General features: G+C 35.4%; 1 protein-coding gene across 1 annotated transcript in view; it reads right to left on the reverse strand.

Annotated features, from left to right (window-relative positions):
• Positions 1–26,660, reverse strand: part of LRP1B (LDL receptor related protein 1B) — a 1,532,882-nt gene that overhangs the window by 713,267 nt on the left and 792,955 nt on the right. The window contains exons 18-19 of the mRNA XM_059927092.1: positions 22,091–22,171; positions 20,770–20,931 (exon numbers count right to left, since the gene is read on the reverse strand). Coding sequence (XP_059783075.1) covers positions 20,770–20,931; positions 22,091–22,171 — 243 coding nt within the window. The remainder of the gene's footprint in view (positions 1–20,769; positions 20,932–22,090; positions 22,172–26,660) is intronic.

Here is a 26,660-nt window from a genome sequence, read left to right on the forward strand (position 1 = left end):
CACATGGGAAGTAGAGAGCCTGCAGGGTCGTTGGGAGGAATAAATTGGATATGTGTAAATGATTATTTTCACTAACATTTTTTGTTGTTATTTTCTATGATATAAATATAGTTCATTTCCTGATTTGTTTATTTATTTAAAGACTTTCAACAACTATAATATGTCAGTTGATACATTATTTTAAAGATGCACAGAATAGACTTGCTTCTACTTCCCAAGTATTCTTAAAGTAGTAATGCTGAAATAACACCTAACTAAAAAAAAGATAAAAAGGATCCCCACTGAAGTAAGAGTAAAAAAGTTCTGTTGGTAGAAAATAGGCGTTCCAATTCACTGAAAACCTAAATTCCAAAAGTAGCTACTCCTAAGAACACATAGTAATTACACCCAATTTAAAGAGAAGGGGCCGAGTTTAGGCTGGCATTGAAGTCCCTTCCAAAAACAGAGACTTTCTTTTTCTACTTTCCTAATCATCCAAATTATTCTGACTTTGGATATATAGAGTCTTCATGATTTAACAAAATACTTGGGTGCATAGACACAATCAATAAAGATGGTAGAGCGTCTGCACATTTGGATGATATATATGGAATGTGATATAGCCACTTCCTACCATATTTAATTGAGTATATGCAGAGTGCCCTATTTAGCAGTACAACTTAACTACTACAGTGGTAAAGAATGTTGAGACTGGTTTCATAAACAATATACTGTGAAGCCTTTAAACTTGGGATCTTTTTAAAGGTAACCTGAAAATCCTATGTGATTTCAGTATTCAAGAAGAAAAAAGAAGACAAATTAAATGGAGTTCCAAGGCTTTTTCAGTTCTCTAAGTAATTCTATGATGAAGAAGGCAACTTCCATACAACAGTGAATGGCCTTTGGTTCTTTTTCCTAGTACTTAACTTTCCATGAAAAGAAAACTAAACAAACTTTGGCTCAGTTGAATTTTATAACCTGTTGTATGAGCTCAACCAATAACATACAAAAGTTGTATTTCAGGCTATTCTCACCCAGTGATTCCAAATACTTAATAAAGAATAGAAGGTATAGTCTATTGATTTTTTCTACATTCTTTAAAATAAGAGTTGAAGGTTGGCAGCTCCCATATTGAATCTGTCCCTCAGTATGTTTAATTTAGTAAACATACTATTGACCTTTTAAAAACCTAAAGCTTTCCTATAAAAAGCTCACTTTTCCGGTTCCTTGAAAAGTAAGATTCTTGGGTTAGCATCCTCATAAGGTAACAACTACTGCCTGCTTTGTATGGAGCTGGACTGGATTTTATTAATGACTCCCTGTTATAACAGAGAGACAGAGATATTTCTTTATATTTTATTTTTTCCCTAACAGATTTTTTTCCTTGGTGGAGGTGGGCAGTGGGCCAACTGTTAACTCCCTTTTCTTTTGTTTTTGATCTACTTCTGAGAAACTGTAGGAAAATTTTTATTTCACTCTTGCTTTAATATTAATACTAACTTCACTGTCTTTACAAATTAGTTTTTCATCTTTATGAGTTATTTTAATGGATATTTGTGAATAATCCTGAAACTCATCATGTTTCTCTCTTTGCAATAGCTTTTAAGAATTTAGAGCCAAATGTATGGATCATTTTTCATGATATGAACTTGTTTATACCAATCTCACCCTCAGATTTATTTACATTAATCATCCTTACTTTGCCTTTGTTTGGGTACTTCCTCTTTATAAGCTTTAATCTTTCCAGGTTATTAACTTAGATTACTTCTGGAAATGATCAGAGGGCTAAGTAAATAACTAAACAAAATAGTAATATGCAAGGAAAACTTGAGAAGAAGTAACACATTTTACATTTAAAATGACCTAATTTGGAAACATTTTATTAGCCTAAATAAAATTAAACAGTATATGCCAAATTCTATTCCATACATTCATTCCTCTCCTCATCTTTTATTTCTCCAAGGACAATGTTGCCTCAAAAATGTCAGTAGTAATGGGAGGAATCCCATGTTTCACTAATTATTGTGAGTGCAATGCTTTGCCTCTTCTAAACATATTTTGGACTTGGTTTCAAAGATCTAGTTCTTTTGAGTTATGTTCCTCAACAATTAACTCAGTGATTTAATGGGAAATTCTCAAGAAGATTATGTAAACTTAGAAATCTGGAAAGAAAAACCTGATTCAAAAAGAGACTTGCAAAATATAAATTGTTGCTTTGGGAGAAGGGAATGCTTCTCCTGATCCAGCAATATGGCAACTTTACATATAGACTTGTAGTCTTTTAGCTCAGTATTATTTACAGAAGAAAATAAGTTGTGGTCACACAGATCAAAGCAGAATCTATGAAGGCAGAGAGCATGCTGCTACCGTTTAAGATTTTTAAAATTCTATTTGCATTTTCTTCGTTTTGCTTGGTATTGTTTTGTTTATCTATTTGTGCTTCATAAGTGAATACACTCATTTGTTTTCTTATTCTAAATAAACATTTATCTTATAAATTTAAATACAAATGTGGTATTTCTCTGAGGCTTTTCTTTCCTTCTTTTTTTTTTTTTTGCCTTAAACTACCCATGTCCAAACCTTTGTGGACTACCTATTAAGCGGTACCATAAACAAACAGATTACAGCAACTTTAAAATGAGGATATAGTCTGGAGAAGGAAATACAATATATCATCATAAATATTCAAATCTAAATGGTGAAACAATTCTCCTCTAGATTGCCTTCCTGTGTACATTTCATCTGTTAATGTCGTAATTTTCTTTGACTCATTTTACTTAAAAAAAAATGTATATATTTATCTAGGTAGGATTGGGTCTCTTATTCTGGTGTTTGTAGATTCAAGAGATTCATGGGTAAGCCTTAGGAATTCATAAAATCTCAGAAATTATACACAATGCTTCGTGCTGACATGCCTTTTTTTCCCCTGTGGAAGGGATTCTGAGCTTTCCTTGACTCCTACAGCAGACTCTAAGAGGAACGTGGAGACCAGTTTCACACTTCCCTTTCTTTATCACCCATTCCATATACCTTGCATGTAAATGGTAGTTTATATGGTATTCAATTTTGCTTATACTTCAAATTATCTAAGATTTGATTAAAACCCAGTGAAAAGAAGGATCACCTATCTGCTCCTTTTGATTTTAATTAAATATAAATAAATAGAACTGCTTATTGAGAGCATCCCACTTCACAGAAACAGAAACTTTGTCTGTGGTTATACATATGATAAGAGCAGGGATGATATTTGAGCCCATACAATTAAATTTTAGAGCCTGCTTTCTTTACCACTCTCCCATTAATAAATAATTATATAAGAACATAAACTAGATTCATCCAGAAAGCAGTAAATGCAATGAAGAAAATGGGTCAGAGTAGTGCTATATAGGAAAAAAACATACATTACTTCTGATTCACAATTCATTGGCCAATGCTAGCCGCATGGGGTGGGGCCCCATCATGTTGGTCGCACCCAACCACAAAGTTTCCAGGAAGTACCATCTTATCATGTGCCCAGAAAAAGGAAAAAATAGAAATATACTGTGAACATCTTTGATGACTACCATAAGGAGTGAGTTGGGTATAGAGAACATCTTGACAGCGTGGTCAGAGATGCCTCTCTGAGAAGGTGATATTTGAGATGAGATCAAAATGAAGGGAAAGAGCCAGCCAAGCAGGTTAGGAGCATAGTAGGCAAAGGGAATAACAAATGCAAGGATTCTAAAGCAGGAAACAGACTTTGTTTTTATAGACAGAGAACAAAGTGAACGGGGGTGGGTTAGAAATGAGATCTGAGAGGTAGGCAGGGGCTGGATCTTGTGGGCTTTATCAACATCTATGGTAAGATAAGTTCAACAAGTATCTTTCTGTTAGAGATTTTGAAACAAAGGAGTGATGATGATATAATTTAATCTACATTATTAAAATTCTCACTGGCTGCTGTATAAAAAAAGTGGAAATAGGGAGACCAAATAAATGGCTTTTGCTGGTGTCTAGGTGAAAAATGAAAGGTAGTTTCTGCCTTTGAAAAGATCATAAAATAGTCTGCACATAGGGAACTAGGCGATGTATGCAGTTACAAAGCAATATCCTTAGTGTTTTGGTAGGAATGAACAGGGTGAGGACATGCAGAGGGGAAATCTAACCTGGACTTGGGGATTTCAGAGGAGAAATTCTCATGACAAAGGATAAGAAGAGAGTTCCAAGCCATGACTAAAAGTCAGGCAGAGGGGAAGGTAGAATGGGACGAAAGATATTCCAAACAAAGTCAGCAGCATTCGTAAAATTCTGTGTTGTGTGTGATGGAAGGAGTGGGAAAAGAGAAAACTAGAGAGGAGAGCAAAGCCTAGAGCTTGAATGGCCTTGTATACCATGCTAAATGATTTGGATTTCACCCTACAGGCAATTGGGAGTCACAGAAAGACCTGCTGCTAGATTCGGTTATGCTCAGATATGTAGTTTGTATCTATCTCTTAGGGAGCATTTAGACAATATGTAGAAAGAGAAAAATCTCTCAGATTCCACAGATTTACAAGGGGTTATATATATGTATCTATTTCATTTGCTTGAACACCCAAAGTTTATACTGAAGTCAAGTAGACTATTAAACACACCACACACACACACACACACACACACCACACACACACACATTTTCATATTCCTTCCCTTGCCACTTCTCATCCTACCTCCTCACAATAAATTAAAAATACTCCAAACCTATTCCTCAATGTCTGTTAGCTTTGGGTATATGTTGATGTTTAGCAATGCTATCCCCTTCTGCCAGAAAACACAAAAAAGTGGTGGAATTTTATTTTCTCTTAACCTTCTTGCCAAATGAAATCAGCTTCTGTTAATAGTTGTTGATTTTCCCCTGGATGGAACGCTGAATCACTCTAAGGAGCCTGTGATGACCCTTCTAACCTGAGTTTCAGGCGTGTGTGGTTCCCCAGAGCCCCAGATGCTTAAGCTTCAGGGCTTGGCACACCATCTATCTTTGTAACATGGCTCATCCCAGTGGAGTGTTAAAATGATGACTATGTGTATATGTATATGCTCATGCTGTTTGACTGTTATGTTTTTACATTGTTGATGCTGGTTATATTTTTAACTAATGCAATTTTATTGTATTTTTGCCCTGAAGCTATTTAAACTAAGCATACAATTTAGGGGAATCTAATAAATAAATAAACACAGAACCCTGGAGGAATTGTGGCAACCGATGGTGGAATTTATCCCAATATTTAAATGAATTCACTTTGACTAAATATTTGCAGTTAGTAGACTAGTAACTGTACAGAGACAGAAAGGAATTTTTTTCTCCTAAAGTTGAAATAAAAAAAATCAGGATTGCAAAAATTATATTTATACTATATTTTTCTTATTCAGATTTATAAGAAATGTTAAAGTATTCCTGAGAAAATAGCTAATAATAGTGTTGCGAATTTAATGAATTATTTAAATTGTGAGACCAGTCTTGGGGGGAAAAACCTTCTTTTTATTGTTTTAATGGAGTTTATACTTTAACTTGTCATTTGTTGTAAAAAGCTTTGAAAAGTAAAAAATCACTATGCATTGCGTGTGCACAAAGCTTCCTGCATTTCTCATAATTGTCATGTGTCAGTTCCTGATTGGTTCTTAGCTTTTCAAAGACTCACTATGTACTAACAGTTCCTGTACCTGTTGGCTGCAGATTCCCAGATATTCTTCACCTGTCCTGAAACTACTGAGAATCAGGTTGGCAGCCTATCAGTCGTTTCATTTCATTTACCAACAGGGTGTGGACATATGCTTGGCCTGTTTCTGTCTGAGGGAACCCTCAACAACTCCCTAAAGTGGTTAGGCTGTCCTTGACTTCTAGAAATCCTTAGGAGGGATGCTTGTTTAAACCTACCTACCAGCTCTTGAGCTACCTGGCTAGAACCAGTGTTGGGGCTAGTGAGGGTACCTGTCCTGCTCTTCTCCAGGTAATGTGGGATGAATTCCCCAGGGCAACTGTGTGCCTGATGGCTCTACAATCTCTGATGTGAACTAATAATGAAGTCAAGCCTGGGGGCTCTCTTTTAAATCAACTTGTCCTCATCCCACTGGACCTAGATGACAGCCTGCATGTCATCTAGCTTACAGATGGTTATTAATATCACCACCCTTCCCACCTTACCATCCCAACACACTGCCAGGGCATGGTTTTTGTGTTTTACTTTTTATTCCAACAAACTCTTTTCACACCCATATGTAGTCCTTGCTGGAGATTATCCTGATAAAAAGTTGGACAGGACTATCAAAACCATGTATTAATACTTGGATATAATGAAAAATTTAATAATAAATAAAGAGACCATATTTCAAATCTCTGAGATTTACTGTCTAGGTCAATTAGAAAAGTTGAATAGAGGGAAATGGAAAAAAATGTGTGGGCACTCCCTCTTGCGAAAGCACCAGAATCACAACTAACTGCTGAACAATCATCAACAGCAGGACACTGGAACTCACCAAAAAAGATGCCCCACATCCAAGGACAGGCAGAAGCACAATGAGACAGTGGGAGGGATGCCATCACCATAAAGTCAAATCCCATGGCTGTTGGGTGGGTGACTCACAAACTGGAGAACACTTATATCACAGAGGTCCACCCACTGGAGTGAAGGTTCTGAGCCCCACGTCAGGTTTGCCAACCTGGGGGTCTGGCAACTGGAGGAGGAATTCCTAGAGAATCAGACTTTGAAGGCTGGCAGGATTTGATTGAGGGATTTCAACAGGACTGGGGGAAGAGGAGACTCCACTCTCGGAGGGCACACACAAAGTAGTGTGCGCATCAGGATCCAGGGGAGGGAGCGGCGACCCCATGGGAGGCTGAATCAGACCTATCTGCTAGTGTTAGAGGGTCTCCTGTAGAGGCTGGGGGTGGCTGTGGCTCACTGCGGGGACAAGGAACTGGCAGCAGAAGTTCTGGGAAGTGCTTGTCATGAGCCCTCCCAGAGTCCGCCATTAGCCCCACCAAAGAGCCCGGTAGGCTCCAGTGCTGCATTGCCTCAGGCCAAACAACCAGCAGGGAGGGAACCCAGCCCCACCATCAGCAGACAAGTGGATTACAGTTTTACTGAGCTCTGCCTACCAGAGCAACACCCAGTTCTAACCAGCACCAGTCCCTCCCATCAGGAAGCTTGCACAAGCCTCTTAATAGTCTCATCCACCAGAGGGCAGACAGCAGAAGCAATAAGAACTACAAATCTGCAGCCTGTGGAACGAAAACCACATTCACAGAAAGATAGACAAAATGAAAAGGCAGAGGACTATGTACCAGATGAAGGAACAAGATAAAACCACAGGAAAAAAACTAAATGAAGTGGAGATAGGTAAACTTCCAGAAAAAGAATTCAGAATAATGATAGTGAAGATGATCCAGGACCTCGGAAAAAGAATGGAGGCAAAGATCGAGAAGATGCAAGAAATGTTTAACAAAGACCTGGAAGAATTAAAGAACAATCACCTGGAAGAATTAAAGAAAAAACAAACAGAGATGAACAATACAATAACTGAAATGAAAAATACACTAAAAGTAATCAATAGCAGAATAACTGAGGCAGAAGAACGGATAAGTGACCTGGAAGGCAGAATGGTAGAATTCACTGCCATGGAACAGAATAAAGAAAAAAGAATGAAAAGAAATGAAGACAGTCTAAGAGACCTCTGGGGCAACATTAAACGCAACAATATTCATATTATGGGGGTCCCAGAAGGAGAAGAGAGAGAGAAAGGACCTGAGAAAATATCTGAAGAGATTACAGTCGAAAACTTCCCTAACATGGGAAACAAAACAGCCAAGTCCATGAGGCACAGAGAGCCCCAGGCAGTATAAACCCAAGGAGAAACACGCCGAGACACACAGTAATCAAACTGACCAAAATTACAGACAAAGAAAAATTACTGAAAGCAACAAGGGAAAAATGACAAATAATATACAAGGGAACTCCCATAAGGTTAACAGCTGATTTCTCAGCAGAAACTCTAGAAGCCAGAAGGGAGTGGCATGATAATATTTAAACTAATGAAAAGGAAGAACCTACAACAAAGATTACTCTACCCGGCAAGGATCTAATTCAGAATTGATGGAGAAATCAAAAGTTTTACAGACAAGCAAAAGCTAAGAGAATTCAGCACCACCAAACCAGCTCTACAACAAATGCTAAAGGAACTTCTCTAAGTGGGAAACACAAGAGAAGAAAAGGACCTACAAAAACAAACCCAAAATAATTAAGGAAATGGTAATAGGAACATACACATCAATAATTACCTTAAATGTGAATGGATTAAATGCTCCAAACAAAAGACAGGCTCTCTGAATGGATACAAAAACAAGACTATATATATGCTGTCTACAAAAGACCCACTTCAGACCTAGGGACACATACAGCCTGAAAGTGAGGGGATGGAAAAAGATAGTCCATGAAAATGGAAATCAAAAGAAAGCTGGAGTAGCAATACTCATATCAGATAAAATAGACTTTAAAATCAAGAATGTTACAAGAGACAAGGAAGGACACTACATAATGATCAAGGGATCAATCCAAGAAGATATAACAATTATAAATATATATGTACCCAACATAGGAGCACCTCAATACATAAGGCAAATGCTAACAGCTATAAAAGAGGAAATCGACAGTAACACAATAATAGTGGGGGACATTAACGTCTCACTTACATCAATGGACAGATCATCCAGACAGAAAATTAATAAGGAAACACAAGCTTTAAATGACACAATAGACCAGAGAGATTTAATTGATATATATAGGACATTCCATCCAAAAACAGCAGATTACACTTTCTTCTCAAGTGCACATGGAACATTCTCCAGGATAGATCATATCTTGGGTCACAAATCAAGCCTGGGTAAATTTAAGAAAATTAAAATCATATCAAGTATCTTTTCTAACCACAATGCTATGAGATTAGAAATCAATTACAGGGAAAAAAAACATAAAAAACACAAACACAAGGAGAATAAACAATATGTTACTAAATAACCAAGAGATCACTGAAGAAATCAAAGAGGAAATGAAAAAATACCTAGAGACATATGACAATGAAAACACGATGATCCAAAACCTATGGGATGTAGCAAAAGCAGTTTTAAGAGGGAAGTTTATAGCAATACAATCCTACCTCAAGAAACAAGAAAAATTTCAAATAAACAATCTAACCTAACACCTAAAGGAACTAGAGAAAGAAGAACAAACAAAACCCAAAGTTAGTAGAAGGAAAGAAATCATAAATATCAGAGTAAAAATAAATGAAACAGAAACAAAGAAAACAATAGCAAAGATCAATAAAACTAAAGCTGGTTCTTTAAGATAAACAAAATTGATAAGCCTATAGTGAGACTCAACAAGAAAAAGAGGAAGAGGACTCAAATCAATAAAATTAGAAATGAAAAAGGAGAAGTTACAACAGACACTGCAGAAATACAAAGCATCCTAAGAGGCTACTACAAGCAACCCTATACCAATAAAATGGACAACCTGGAAGAGACGGACAAATTCTTAGAAAGGCATATCCTTCTAAGACTGAACCAGGAAGAAATAGGAAATATGAACAGACCAATCACAAGTAATAAAATTGAAACTGTGATTAAAAATCTTCCAACAAAAGTCCAGGACCAGATGGCTTCACAGGTGAATTCTATCAAACATTTAGAGAAGAGCTAACACATCCTCCTCAAACTCTTCCAAAAAATTTCAGAGGAAGGAACACTCCCAAACTCATTCTACAAGGCCACCATCACCTTGATACCAAAACCAGACAGAGATACTACAGAAAAAGAAAACTACAGACCAATATCACTGATGAACACAGATGCAAAAATCCTCAACAAAATACTAGCAAACAGAAACCAACAACACATTAAAAGAATCATATACCATGATCAAGTGGGATTTATCCCAGGGATGCAAGGATTTTTCAATACATGCAAATCAACCAATGGGATACACCATATTAACAAACTGAAGAACAAAAACCATATGATCATTTCAATAGATGCAGAAAATTTTTTGACAAAATTCAACACCAATTTATGATAAAAACTCTCCAGAAAGTGGGCATAGAAAGAACCTACCCTCAACATAATAAAGCCTATATACGACAAACCCACAGCAAACATCATTCTCAATGGTGAAAAACTGAAAGCATTTCCTCTAAGATCAGGAACAAGACAAGGATGTCCACTCTTGCCACTATTATTCAACAGAGTTTTGGAAGTCCTAGCCATGGCAATCAGAGAAGAAAAAGAAATAAAAGGAATCCAAATTGGAAAAGAAGAAGTAAAACTGTCACTGTTTGCAGAAGACATGATACTATACATAGAGAATCCTAAAGATGCCACCAGAAAACTACTAGAGCTAATCAATGAATTTGGTAAAGTTGCAGGATACAAAATTAATGCACAGAAATCACTTGCATTCCTATACACTAACAACGAAAGATCAGAAAGAGAAATTAAGGAAACAATCCCATTAACCATTGCAACAAAAAGAATAAAATACCTAGGAATAAACCTACCTAAGGAGGTAAAAGATCTGTACTCAGAAAACTATAAGACACTGATGAAAGAAATCAGAGATGACACTAACAAATGGAGAGAGATACCATGTTCTTGGATTGGAAGAACCAATACTGTGAAAATGACTATACTACCCAAAGCAATCTACAGATTCAGTGCAATCCCTATTAAATTACCATGGCATTTTTTACAGAACTAGGACAAAAAAATCTTAAAATTTGTATGGAGACACAAAACACCCCAAATAGCCAAAGCAATCTTGAGAAAGAAAAACGGAGCTGGAGGAATCAGACTCCCTGACTTCAGACTATACTACACAGCTACAGTAATCAAGACAGTATGGTACTGGCACAAAAACAGAAATATGAATCAATGGAACAGGATAGAAAGCCCAGAGATAAACCCACACACCTGTGGTCAACTAATCTATGACAAAGGAGGCAAGGATATACAATGGAGAAAAGACAGTCCCTTCAATAAGTGGTGCTGGGAAAACTGGACAGCTACATGTAAAAGAATGAAATTAGAACACTGCTTAACACCATACACAAAAATAAACCCAAAATGGATTCAATGTAAATCCATCTAAATGTAAGACCAGACATTATAAAACTCTTAGAGGAAAAGATAGGAAAAACACTCTTTGACATAAATCACAGCAAGATCCTTTTTTGCCTCACCTCCTAGAGTAATGGAAATAAAAACAAAAATAAACAAATGGGACCTAATGAAACTTAAAAGCTTTTGCACAGCAAAGGAAACCATAAACAAGACAAAAAGACAACCCTCAGAATGGGACAAAATATTTGCAAACGAAGCAACTGACAAAGGATTAATCTCCAAAATTTACAAGCTGCCCATGCAGCTCAATATCAAAAAAACAAACAACCCAATCCAAAAATGGGCAGAAGACCTAAATGGACATTTCTCCAAAGAAGATATACAGATTGCCAACCAACACATGAAAGGATGCTCAACATCACTAATTATTAGAGAAATGCAAATCAAAACTACAATGAGGTATCACCTCACACCAGTTAGAATGGGCATCATCAGAAAATCTGCAAACAACAAATGCTGGAGAGGGTGTGGAGAAAAGGGAACCCTCTTGCACTGTTGGTGGGAATATAAATTGACACAGCCACTATGGTGAACAGTATGGAGGGTCCATAAAAAACTGAAAATAGAATTACGATGTGGCCCAGCAATCCCACTACTGGGCATATACCCAGAGAAAACCATAATTCAAAAAGACACATGCACCCCAATGTTCATTGCAGCACTATTTACAATAGCCAGGTCATGGAAGCAACCTAAATGCCCATTGACAGATGAATGGATAAAGAAGAAGTGGTACATATATACAATGGAGTATTACTCAGCCATAAAAAGGAATGAAATTGGGTCATCTGTAGAGACGTGGATGGACCTAGAGACTGTCATACAGAGTGAAGTAAGTCAGAAAGAGAAAAAACAAAGATCATATATTAACACGTATATGTGGAATCTAGAAAAATGGTAGATTTTTTATAGGTGAACCGGTTTGCAAGGCAGAAATAGAGACCCAGATGTAGAGAACAAACGTATGGACACCAAGGGGGGAAAGTGGGGTGGTGGTGGTGGTGGTGGTGTGATGAATTGGGAGATTGGGATTGACATATATACACTAATATGTATAAAATAGATAAGTAATAAGAAACTGCTGTATAAAAAATTTTTTTAAATAAAATAAAAAATAAAATTCTGTTGCCAATGTTGAATTTTCATGACAGAAAAAAAATGTGTGGATATCTAGGCACAAATTCAATTATTATAGCACTAAAATGTTTCTAGTGTTAAAAACACATAGACATATAGTGACATAAAAATATTGAAAAATATACTGAAACAATTTTAAATTAAACAATATTTAAATTTTAAATATCCCCTAGTATGTTCAAGTATTAAAGTGAAATCTACATAAAACAAATAAAGCATTGTTTTTAGCTCATTACAATTTTAAGTTTTGGTATCTGGAACTCCACCATGAATATATTATTTAAAATTTAATATATCACAGGAATGATGAACGTCTACATTATCAAAATAGAAGTAAACAGAGTGTATTAATCTGTTAAATTGGCTATGTAATTGAGAAACCTATTTTTCCATTCACTGTTCAAATTAACCATTCACCTTAACAGACATGTTAGATATTAAATATTAAGTAAAACAGATTATAGCGTGGCTATTTTATATTTGGAATTTACTTCTTGGCTTAGAAATATGACTAGTTCACAGTAGACCTCAAATATTTACTGGAAAAATTGTGACATTATTTAACTTGATTTTTAAAAATAATATAGAACATTATTATGTAGAAAGAATATATATAAGCATATATACACATGAGCTATATGTTTGAGGCAGAGCCGGAGAGTAACATTTTAAAATTATTATCTCTTCTTTATTTTGCCCTTTTCTTCTCCCTATTAGTTTTTGCCTTGTCTCATGATAAGTTTGATATCTCCTGAAACATGGGCATAAAAGGTTATTCAGAATTATAACTCCTTTAGAATGTGTCTCTACTTGTATTTTAAAGGAAGAGTCAGTATGCTATGACCTGCAGACCAATTTGGGTCCACTACCTGAATTTTAAGTAAAGTTTTATTGGAAGACAGTCATAATCGTTTGTAGACATATAGTATATGGCTTCTTTGGTGCTAAAACAGTGGAGTTGGGTAGTTGAAACAGGCAAAATCTAAAATATTTACTATCTGACCATTTACAGAAAAGATCTGCTGACCTGTGCTCTAAAATGTTCTGAATTCTGCTTACGATTTATAGAACACCCATCAAGTGTATACATATCAACATAACAGCATGTTGTGCAGAAAGATCCTGATACCGGTGACTATTCCATACCAGGAAGGTCATGGTAGTTTAAGTAGATGATTTTACATAACAAAGTCATTTGTGGAAAAGTTCGGGATGCAGACAATGACACCTAATTTTTGTTAGGAATCCTGTGTGTACGCAAATACCAACCCAGGACTGAAATAAATTCCCTAACAAAAAGTGAATTAATCTGGTCATTTCATTGCAGGAATATAACACTTAAGTGCAAACCAAATTGATGCTTCACATAAATAAGGGAACAAAGGCTGACAGTTCAAACAGACTCTGAAAGAAGCTAATTACCAACTATTTTTATGGGAAAAAGCAAAGTTTATCCTATTGCTTATTTCTTTACTCTCACAAATGCATGGGCACTACTCAATTATTGAGAGGTGAACTAATTATTTTGTACATTATACATGCCCTTTGTCTCTTTTCTGTTTGTTTGTTTACTTGTGTTTTTTTTTTTCAGCTGAATGCCTCAAGTTCTACCATTTCACTGATCATTAACCACAATTTAAGAACAAGGAAGCAGAATGTAAAGACTATGGAAATGAGTTCACTCTTGCCCTTATTGTTCAGTTCTGTTAAAAGAGTAGGAAATTCTTCATTAAAATTAGGTCTTTTGTTACCTATTGACTTTACTAATTATATCTTTTAGAAAACAAGAGATGTTACTTTGTTTAATGTCTAGGTGCATAATTATTGTCTTAATACAAAAGCTAAATTCATCTAGGAATAAGTGTAGACCCATTACTAATTTTCTAAAGTGTAAAGATGAAGATAATTGACTTCTTTCTTCCTATTTTTATGACTCACTCTCTAAGATTTCATTTAAAAATTATATTTATCAGATTCCTTTTAATTTTCTTGATAATCACATTGCTAGGAACATTATAGATTCTCAAAACAGCCTTTGTTATTAATTGATTCAAAAGCCTTGAGTTTTCTTTGCTCTTGATGTAAAAGATGTTTGCAGTATTAAGGTTGAAATGACCTTTAAAGAGCTATTTTGTCCTAGAAAACAAAAAGAGATTTTCTATGGATAAAATCCATTAATAATTAACATTGTTTTGATATCTCAGTGTTAACAGTCCCTAAACAAAATGAATCGACCTGTGAGAGAATAAAGTTAAGCCAGACAATTTGTATCTCATTGAAAAGAGATGTTATACCTCTCTAAAACTGGATGAAATTTAAATTTTCTTTTAATTGTATTTTATCAGGAAAAATCCATATTTTCATTAAAAGAGAGCAGTTAAAAAACATTAGGAGGGAAGATTATGTGAATTTGCTGAGTCCATAACATAATTTGATAATTTCCCCAAACTGAAAGCCAATACCTGTACTTAATTCTCAATAAAGTTCAGTGCCTAAGAAATAATAGCAATTTGTGTGTTCTAGTAAAAGTGAATTGAAAGTATCTTCAGAATATTTTCATGAAAGAAAAACAAGACAAGTGACTGAGTCTGATTGTGTATAGGATTTACTGATATCTTATTTCCTACATTTAGGATTAAACATAGGTGCTAAAAACATGATGGTTCAGCTGAGATAGGATATGACGTAGGTGGGAAGTCAAAAGATATTGGTTTCCATTTCCATTCTCTCTATGCTTAAATGTGTAACCTAAGTCTTCAGCTAAATATCAGGTTTGATACCTGCAGCGCCCTGAGTGGATTCAATCTCCCAGGTAGGATTTTGTTGCTTTCTGGTTGGCGGAACTGCCAGACCTTTTTGGATTTTCCACTAAGAACTTGGCATAATCATTTGAATTCAAAATCTCTCCTAAAAATGTCTTTATGGATCAAAGGGCCCAGTCTCAACATCTCTAACACAGAACACTATCAGCTCCTTCCAGAAAGCAGCATCACGTTTTTGTGATTGTTATATACACATCAGGATAATTTTATCTAGCTTAGCCCTTTCCCTCAGCTGCACAATGAAACGACTGAACTAAATGATCTTTCCGTTTTCTTCCAGCTTCCTACATTTTTTGAGTCTATGAGGTAAAACTTTTATGGCAGAGAAACATGTTCTTTGGGTGAATGGAGAAATTGTGTGGGAATGTCCACAGCTATTCCAATGACAAAGTTCCAGAGTCCACCTTATCAAGGAGAACTGTGTGTGGGGCTGGGGTGGGGGGAGGAGAATAAAAACAAAAAAAGAAACAGATGGACTTCTTGTGATGATTTAATGTAATGGCCTGGGTCCCTTCTAGTGCCCTTTGGCAAATTTCATTACAAAGACCCATAATAAGTAGAAAGGTCTTTCTCTTTCATTTTAAAGAGAAAATGAGTATTCAATTGAGAACAACATAGTAATTATTTGGGGATCATACAAACGTTAATTCATAGAGACAGAAAAAAATAAAAGAGATTATACTCGATAGCTGCAGAAGCAGACAGCTGGACATAGGAATAAAGAGCAGACAACCTCTGAAATGCCAGCTTTGTAATCCTAGGCAAGTATCTTAACCTCTCTGAGTAATCCTTATTCTGAGCGTTAAATGGAATAACAAATGTAAAGTTCCTGGCAATTTGTGGGATGCCAACACAGGTTAACTCCTTTTCCCCCCCCATAGTATCATGAATGGAATCTCCTCTCTGGTACTTACTGTTCTATAGATACAAAAAAGATGTAAACTTTTCTTATCTTTCTGAAACTTACTATCTATTGGACAGAGAGGACATAAAAAAAGAAGTAAACAATAATAAAAGCTAAAGAAGATTTCCTATCTATTGTATTTTATTGAATCCTAGGCTGAAATTGCCAATATTATTGGATAAATGAGAGTGGCTATGCTGTATTGAGGAAATGTAAATGATTAGATCCATACACCTAGCCTTGTACGTCATCATGGAAATAAACTCCAGGATGAGGAAACAGAAGTTACTAGATGTATAAGACAAAACAAATAAGTGTTGATTCTGAAATATAAACAACTTTTGTGGTCAAGAAATAGACTCACTCAATAATTATTTACTGAATACTCATTATATATCAAATATTGTACTTGACTATGAAACTACAAAGATAAAATAAAATTATTCTAGTTCCCTACTTAAACTGGGAACAAGGATGTAGAGAGGCAAATGAATAAATGCATGCATGAATGAATGCAGATGAAGCCCAAAAGAAATGGAAGTTTCCAAAGCAGAAACAAAAACAGTTAAAGCAACAGAACATAAGCATGTGTGAGCACGTACATTAATAATGGTATACATTTGACTGCCTAATGGATTTGGGAACTTGTTAAAGATTATTTATAATAAATCAAAATTGAAGGTCAATACATACTAAATCTCAAATTTGCATTTAATTTATATTTGTGATGTAAATAAGAGATCACACATTCCAGCATCACCCAGCTCATTCACTTAATGCAGCAGGTAGTAAATACTCCCTTTTTAGCCAAACAGAAGACATTAGAGAACAGTAATCATAAAACAGTGTCAGGGGCTTTCTCAAAGAAAAATCCAAATATTTGAGGGATATTTAGGTTGCATTTAGAAGAAATTATAAAATGTAGGCAAAATCTATTCTAGAGAAAACCTGTTCCCTTCTCCATCAAGTCCCCGTTGAAATTATTTGTTATAAATTTTTACAACAATTTCTAAGTGGAAATTGACCTGGAAGAATAGCTGTCTAAAGATACTGCACAATTTTCATATGTTTATTATAGAAATGCCTTATTCCTTGTGTGAAATATGCTTGAGACAATTCCCAAAAAGAGTATAAGAATGAAAGTTTACATAACTCAAATGAATTAAACTATCAATGATGGGATAAGATTAATTCTATATATTTGGTGTTTTACAGATGTGACATATGTCCAGCATCTCTCTCTCATGCTCTCTTTTTAAAAATATTACAGCCAGGGAGGTAAAGACTTGTAAGAAAAGACTGAAGTCTCATTTTAACTTGATTCTTGATGTTCTTACAGGTAAAACCATCTTTTTACAAAACCTTTCAATATTTAATAAATGGCCAGGACTGAGGCTCTAGAGGAAGTTCCCTCATACCAAATTCTTTGACGGTCCAGCCTCACTGTTTTTCCACTTGGAAAAACTATTCACCCAGTAGGTACAAAAGGGTAACTATAAATATATGTACCAACCAAAGGATTCAGAACCAAAAAGCGCTAAATTAATGAAAAACAGGCATTGAAACAAAGGAAGGAATCATGTGCCATGGATGGTCTTTCTATTCCACTTCAGCTCATAGACTCTGTGTGTGTGCGCGCACACGCACGCGCATGTGCACACTTGCACAGTAACTTGTAAAGATATTGTAGCTTCTTTGCCTAGTAAAGGAGTTTGGAAGTGAGAGAAAGAGAAGCACAATATGAAGGAAGAAAGAGATGAGTGTACATTAATCTAGGAGGGGACTAGTCATTAACACTTTTCCCACATATTAATCATATTGCTGATGAAAAAATGGTCACCATAGAAATTCTTTTCTTGAAAGTGGTATCAGAAAGAATATGAATTGAACTTAAGCTCAGGAATTTTCTGAAATAGAGATTATATATGGAATGTTACTCTTGCTATCTCCTTCTCCTTTACTATTAAAAGTCAATTCAAGAGTATTTTCTGCCCTTTTGAAAACAATTTGAGTTGAGAGAAACTACACCATATGCTCTGCTTACCCAGGCAGCGTAAAGCAAAGTGCTGAGCAATTATATGGTGGATTTGATCAGTTTTGACAGCCAGTCCTGAAACTCAAGCCAGAATCCCCTGCTCTTTCTTCTGCAGCAGGTTCTGGGACTGAATTATATGACTAATTGAATCAAATTTCTACTTTACCTTGGCAATGTCCTCACAAATCCTACAAGTGCAAAATGGCCTTCCTGATCAGCGTTAACAATTCTATGTGTCATGGTTATTTTACAACTTCCATATCAGCATACATGAAATAATGATGGATAAAAATATTTCAATGCCCTTTGAAACACTATGCATTGTCTTACACACTGAAATCATCCCAGAATAATACCTGTCCTCAATTCCTGCATCTTGTACTCACCAAGTAGAATATTTGATTAGGGAATCCTAGTACAACTTATAATCAGTTAAATATAAATTAGTTCAGGAAGTTCTTCTCATTCTTTCCTTGAAACATGTCCAAGAATGATGTGGGTTACCTGGATCATTTCCTTAGCATATTACCGTAATCATATAAGAAACGCATGGCATTCACACTGACAGTATATCCTTTACAGTAATATATTAGTGAAATTGAGATGCCCTCAAGATAAAGGTCATTAACCTTAGCCACTGATTCTATAATCCAAACCCAAATAACTCTCTAGAGAGTCTATATTCCAAACCCAAATAACTCTCTAGAGAGTCTCTAAGGGGATGGGCCACTCACTTTGGATACTCATAAGGGTAAAGCAATCTCTCCAAAATTTCTTAATGTGCGATGATCAGTTTAACTTAGAGATACATGCACATAGAACAGAGGGATGGGATCTCACTTCTGAGATGAAAGCAAATTAACACTGGGGCAATTTATCTTTCACAGCATATTATGGGTCAGTGTCAGCAGGCCACAGATGTACACCTCATGAGGAGTCTAAAAAGACATCTGTGAGATGGGGGAAAATGTACCAATAGTATATATTCAGTCTTATTTAGTAATGAAATGTCAACCACACCCCAAATGAATGTTTCAAATATACAAAAAAAAAAGAGGAAAAACATCTTTTTATATACCTTTCCTTTTTCCACTCCAGATTAGTGACAGGCAAAAAGTTCTAGTTCATATATACTAGTGGACCAACTAAATTGAGAGAGAAAAGGACACAAAAATGAGATAGAGATAAAGGGACAGGGGGAAAGAGAGAGAGAGAGAGAGAAAGAGAGAGAGAGAGATTTATCATTCCTCTCTTGATTTTGAAGAAAAATTAAATTAAAATATGTTCATGTTGAATTTTATAAGATACTGTTCCAAAAATTTTCTTAGTCATTTTCTGTTTTTATTATAGCTTCTGTTATGCCCACTGTCAGGAAAGACATGACTCATGCCATGACCACCTTGAGGACCATGTGTTTTATCACTTCATGGCTCATAGGTGACTGTTTAGCTATATTTGGATCATGCCTCGACTCTTATAACCCAGGTCACATAGGTAAAATCAAAATCAGACAATATCTCTTTTAATAAATCACTTAGGGAGTTCACCAAAAAGCTAGATTTATTCCTTTAAAAACCTAGTATTATGTAGATAATCTCTGTAATTGCCACTGTTTCCAGTATTTACAATTGAGAGAAATGAAGAGAAATGAAGACAGAGAGAGAGAGAGAGAGAAATGAAGAAAGAAAGAGAAACAAAAGAAAGACAAAAGGAATTCATGTCAAAGAAAATACTTTAGAAATATTCTGTTTTATAGGTTGTCAAATATTTGCAGAAGACAAATATATCTCCTTGGAAAACACTTGGAAAATGATTTCTTTCTTTTGATCACATAGTATGTGGTACGCCCTGTCCCGTCACCACATTAAAGAATTCACTTTGTTGTTTGTCTGTTTGCATGCTAGATTTTTAAAACTAAACAGGGACTATGTTTTTTCAGTCTTTAATCTATCCTTTGGTCCAAGCACAGTGCCTGGCACGTGAAAAGTTCTCAATAAGTATTTTTGTAATAAATGAAAGAATGGATAATAAATTGTTTCAATTTCTTAGGCAGAAAGAAAGTTCTAGTTAATGTTATTGTTGTTATGAATTTTTGACAGGCTAATGCTTTTTCTGTGATATTTCCAACATGATTTCTAATTTATTAACACGTCCTGTGGCTGATCAAATTTTGCAGTTACCCATGCAAACAACAGGGTCAGGCTGCCCACGGATATGCTGGGAACCATGGTCATGATCTCCTTCCTCTTTTAGCTTGCATTCCAGAAGGTCAGTCAGTTGGACTACATCACCGTTTAATAGGGGATGATTTCCAGCCTTCAGGAAACAAATATGGTGTAAAAATAAAAAGAAAATTATGCCTTTCTTATGCTTTTTTTTTTCCTTTGGGGATGGGTCTGGGGGTTTGGAAATTTAGAAATTGTAGGCAATTAAAAGAGTAGTAAGTAAAGGATCAAATGAAAGTAAAGCATCTAATGAAATAGGAAGTGAAGACCAAAGAAGAAGGTATCAAAATATAAGGAGGAATTAAGGTTGAGAAACCAGAGAAAAGAAAGAGTAAAGAGATCAGCAAATTATTTTATATAGCTCCACATACATTTTTTTTATCTGATGAACAATTTATTTTTCTATGATATTTACTCTCAAATACTCCAAATATTATATATCACTTTAAAATGGGATTCTGCAGATTCACAAAATTACTAACCTTCTCTGGTACAATTGATTTCGTCACTGAAGTCTCCACAGTCATTGTCACCATCACAGGCCCAATGGCCTGGGATACATCTGCCACTGGAACATCTGAACTGATTATCAAAGCAGGACTGGACACAGCCAACCTCATCACTCCCGTCCCCACAGTCATCATCTGGAAAGAAGCATCAACAGCCAGGTGGTGAAAACTGGTCCATGGAGAAACTTTTCCTTATGAAATACTTAACATTTCTTTTTAATATTGAGAGCTTTCTTTTGTTATTAAAAAAAGGAATGATAAATCAATGATCAACATTTCCCATGAGCAGTGGGAGAATTATTTTCATTTTTATATTGTTTATTTCTGATTGAATACCAACTACTAAACTAAGGGGGAAAATCCTTGACTTTGGATTTTGAAGCTTAATTTCTATTTCACTCAGAAATGACTAACCACTGACTAAATAAATCTATGCAACATGAAATAAGTATGAAGGTGGGAAGACAATGGTGACTGTAGGAATTTTATTAAATGACACAGCTTGCGATATAATTATTGCTGGAAAATTACTATTTAGACCTAGAACCTTTGTGCCCCAGAGTTTATAACTGTATCTTTAATTCAGATCCTTTTTCTCCATTCTCCCACATGAGGGTTCACTGTGTACCCTTCCCCCACTGGCTCTTAAGTGTGTATTTATATCAGGAAATTATGGTACACTATCATTAGCAATGACTTATACTCTTTATTAACAACTGTTGCAGGAGGGAGGCGAGAGGAATGTGAAGTGAAAACAGATTAAATTGAAATCAATGGCTGAGAATGTATCGATTTATGTATAATTCATTTACCTGTATTTGGCATAATTTAACATAATGATACAATTGAGCGAAGAAAAAATACCATTTGTACCAAAAAAAAAACAAAAACAACAAGGTGACAAAGTTGAGACCATGGATAATTCCAATATAATTTATAAACTACTCCATCCTGAGGTTACAGAGCATTTTACATAAATGCTTTGGGGAACCTGAATTGTCCAGGTCATTTCCTCAGTTGTTGCTTTCACTTCATGTTTGTAGACTTAGACTATGTCCAGCATAACATCTGAAAACAAATCTCCATCACAGCCCCAAGGGACGGATATTGAGCTCCATTTTCCTTAATGCTAATCCCCATTGACGTGCCAGCTGCCCTCTCACCACCTGTCTTGGCCATTTTGCTCAACTCTGCAACCTCCTCTCACAAACTACCTCGGAAAGAGGCGAAGCTGCACAGCCAGCAAGGCCCCCAATCAAATCAGTGCAGAGTCTAGTGAACATTTGGTACTTGCCAGAGTCGCAGTGCCATTTGCTGCTAATGCATCTTCCACTTTTGCATGCAAATTGAGTTAGTGGCTCACAAGTTGGGAACTCTGTGAAAGATATAAAAACATCCAATAGGAAAGGTGTTATCAACTGTGTTTCACTTAATTTGTTTCTCATTTGCTAATGCGATCAGAACTCTACCCTTCTCTTCCGCAAAAGGCACAGAGGAAACATTAGGTAAACAAATATAGTGGCAGTAACTTCTTGAGGACTTAGGATACACATACTTTTAATATCTTTTATATGAGTACATTTCAGTGACTGAAAGCCAAGGAGAATCACTTGATGAAGGACTGTTTAGATTCATTATACTGCAAGAAAAATAAATAGGTGTCAATTCCCTGCACCAAGGGACTCAACCTCCTCCCAGCGAAGAACAGCTGGATGAAGCTCTATATTCGTGTGCTTCAAAGTAAAGTGTGTGCTTTATAAGGGAAAGGCCTTTTCTGAACATAGAGAGCCAAAGTAGGAAGGTTGGATCCAACTTTGCCTGAGTGATGTCAACAAAATAAGTTGAAAGTAAGAAAATAAGCACAAACAAAAAACTCATTAAATTTAGTTTAGTTGGTATCATACAGTCATAGATTTTGAAAGTGTGAATTCTAAGTTAAAAAAAAAAACCAATAAAACCCCACAAAAATTCCCCTGAAAATCAACAACAGCAAAGAATTGGACTTCAGAATAAAATTTGACTTAATTAAATCAAAAGACCTCCTTTCCTAACCCTTAGATAACTATGACAACAAAAATTAAAAAGCAAAACATACAATTAGCACAGAAGACAATTCTAAAAGGAGATCACTAGGCAATTCAAAGCATTAGTAAATTCAGCAGACAATTTTTTTCATAATAAGATCAGATAATCAAGACTGATTGCAAGAAAAAAGGTAGTAATAATAAGATAAAATATAACTGCAAACAGTTCATCCAAGGAATTCAGAGCGGCATACTAATATTTCCCAGGAGAAAGTTTTTCATATGGTGAAAGTAATTCATGTAGAGTTTACATGATTTGCTCAATATCAGAACTTTTAGCTCCCAAGACAATATTCATGGAATCATAAATCCTCACACACACAACCTACTTAATAGACATTAAAAAAATAGAAAAAGAAGAATGAAAAACCTCCATCATTTCACTGGCATAAAGGCAGAAGAAAAGGACACATGGAGACAGAACTGTGGCCCATATTCTCTATTACTGTTCCTCTCACAGGTGGAGCCAAAGTCATTTTGTGGCAAACACTTGGTTTTCTCTCTAAGACAAGTGACGTAGAATCAGAGCCTATATTTGATGGCAGGGGGACCAGCAATATTTTCAAGCTGTATTTTGGAGCTTGTCTCAGAGCTACCAAGGGGGCGGGGCAGCTGGACTCAGGCTGCCCAAACTCCTTCAGCCAAACCTGTTCACCTCTTACCTATCTACACAATTATTTATCTACCTATAGTTTTAATTTTGGAGTTTTGAGTACTATTTTATTTGGAGAAAAATATATGAATAATAACAATATATTTCTTTGTTCAAAAAAAAGAAACCATTGATTATATCCAATTATTTCAGCCCTAAAGAAACTGAAAGCATGAAAGTTAGACTTGCCTAAAGTTATATGTATTTCCTTAATGGAAAATAGGTCTTTAGAATTCAGTTCATCAAACTCTTCATCTATCACTCTATCTATAACAACCTCGTACCAATTTCCTACCTTACTTTCATTTACCATCCATGAATTACCTGTTATTTTACTCTACCCATATTTTTCATGTATTTTCAGCTTACAGGTTAAATATTTCTCATAAATTGTTTCATTGTGTAAAGGAGAACTTCCTTGTGTCTAGCAGAAATGAGTCCCTAAATACTTTCACTTCTTTAGCATTTGGTTCACAAGTTTTTGTCCATACCAGTCACTATTTCATAATGTTGGAAATTTCAATCATTTTGAATCTTGATCTTTTCTTTAAATTCTATAATACTATCAACTTTTGATTTATTTTTATAGGGCAGATCCTACCAAGATTTATCCAATCATTTTTGTCACACTTCTTTAGGCCTTTTTTTGGTTTGTTTTCCTTTTAAGTTTTTAAACACAGTCCTGACCCAGGTACTCATTCCATAGAGCCTTAAAGGCTAAGTCATGGGGCTCACACATGCATGGGCAGTTTGCTCCCTGCACCTTCTCTCCATCATCAGGCCCTCTGGACTGTTGGATAAGGCTGACCTCACCCATCATGCCGTCTTCCTTGGGCAAGTGGTTCCCTGCACTGCACCATTTATAAGAAGATTTGAATGGTAGTTACCATCGGACCCCATATGGCCTTGCTCTCCTCATGGAACTTGGGCCTATTTGGCAGTCATGCTTCCGAGGTTTTCCCTCAAGTCCTCTTCTGGATCATTTCTTTTTAAGAGGACTTTACAAAGTAACTCCAGGTAGTGGTTCCACTCAAAAACTATGTTATTGAGTATTTTCTTAGTACTTCAACCAATGAAGTACATTAGTGAAGGTATTTTCAGGAAATAAGAATTTTAAATGACATTGCTATAAGTCCTATAGAATTTTTGCATTTTCCCTTAAAAACCATGGCATTTTAAAATTAAAAGTCTATATCAACACATATTTTTGGCAAATCACTAGCAACTAAAATTAATAGTAAATGCAAGCAAATTAATTTTGCGTGATCGTGTCAAAGACCTATTTCGTATATTATCCCCAAAATAATATTTCAAATTTAAATCGGAGGCTAAAATATTCACCCTTGTTCTTAAAATGGTGAAACAATGAGTTACCTTTGGAGCCTGTAAGAACTCTCCCTATCATGTAGTTGAGCTGGGAAAAGAGAGTCAGCCAGGGTGATCAGCAGTGATATTCAGTGAACAGACTGCAAGTGATATAGCCATTTTTAATATTAGTAACTTATGCAATGACAACATAAATTGCTATTATTTCATAACTAACATGTAGGGAAAGTAGCGGCTTCATACCAGATCAGGTTGACATGGCATCCTTGACTACCTGCTTCTTTATTTCTTAAAAAGCAATTTCTTTGTGTGAATTTACCTTTGAGTATATCCATCTGAGGTACTGGCATAATATCAACAATAGAAATGATTCTAAAACAGAACAAAGCTTTACTAAATTTTATGATTACCAAAGCCATTTCTTGAGATATGAATTTTAGAATAAGTGTAACTTTTTGAAGCCAAAAAATGTGATGAGAGCCTAAATATGATTCAAAGATAGAAGTGATAAGGAGGCAATCACTGATATGCAGAGATAGAAGACTATATCAAAAGCCATGCATGTAGCAACCCAACAAATACTCAGACATATAAGAGAAAGCACTCAAAAGAGAAATGAAAATGCCCAAGGCATAATTTAATCAATATTCCTAAGTGTTTTTTTTAACTTGACAAGATAATGAAAACTTACGTTAATCTTTCAAGAATCAACATGAATTTTGTCAAAAAGGTGTTCTCCTCCTTAGATAAATAAGTGCTTAATGTTTAGAAGATGTACAGTAGACATGAATAGAGACTTTATATGAAGTATCAACGTAAGTTATGATTAAAATGAGTAAGCAACTAAATGCAATGTGTAAGATATGATGAGATCTACTTTTTTAAAATAGCATTACATCTTTAGGCATCTATAATAGGTTAATTTACATTTTAAAATCTCTTTTCTATAAACTTTGGAACATAATAGCCAACATCATAAGTTTTATTAGGAAAAGCAAAATCCCCCCAGGCATTTGGAAACTTCTGAAATTTGGCAATACAGGCATACCTCAATACAGGAGATATTGCAGGTTTGGTTTCAGACAACCTCAAATAAACCAAATTTTCAATAAAGTGAGTCACATGAATTTTTGGTTTCCCGATGCATATAAAAGCATGTTTACACTATACTTTAGTCTATTAAGTGTGCAATAGCATTATGTCTAAAAAACATACATACCTTAATTGATAAATACTTTATTGCTAAAAAATGCTAACCATCATCTGACAACACACAAGCTTTCAATTTGTAAAAACCACAATATCTATGAAGTGCGATAAAGCGAAACACAATTAAATGAGGTGTATCATTGGTTGAGAAATTTCCCATGTGACCTTTAAGATTCTATCCACTTCTTAGATTCTAAGTCTAAAAACCAGCCAAAAAAAGAATCTGGAAATTAGCTCCGTAAAGGTAAAAACTTTCAAAATGAATAAAATAATTGAAAATCCAGTGTATCTTCACTCTCTAAGAAAATCAGAGCCATACATCTTCTGCCCACAGTAAATACAACATATATACATGTGTAAAAAATTAATAAATAGGAACCTCAATTAAATAGAGTTGGGAGACCAGAAGGGGGAGCTCTCACACCCTGGGATGATAGCTGAGCCCAACAGGAAGAAAGACTCCTTTTCTTTCCTGGCAATGAAAAGTCATGAACTCTGTTTCTATATGCCGCCCATCTTCCTTTTCCCCTCTATAAAATTGTTCTCCTCCCTTTATGGGGCTTTGCATGTGGCTCACCATGGTTGCAGACCCT

The sequence above is a fragment of the Balaenoptera ricei genome, chromosome 7, assembly GCF_028023285.1.
Source record: "Balaenoptera ricei isolate mBalRic1 chromosome 7, mBalRic1.hap2, whole genome shotgun sequence".
NCBI classification, from domain to species: Eukaryota; Metazoa; Chordata; class Mammalia; order Artiodactyla; family Balaenopteridae; genus Balaenoptera; species Balaenoptera ricei.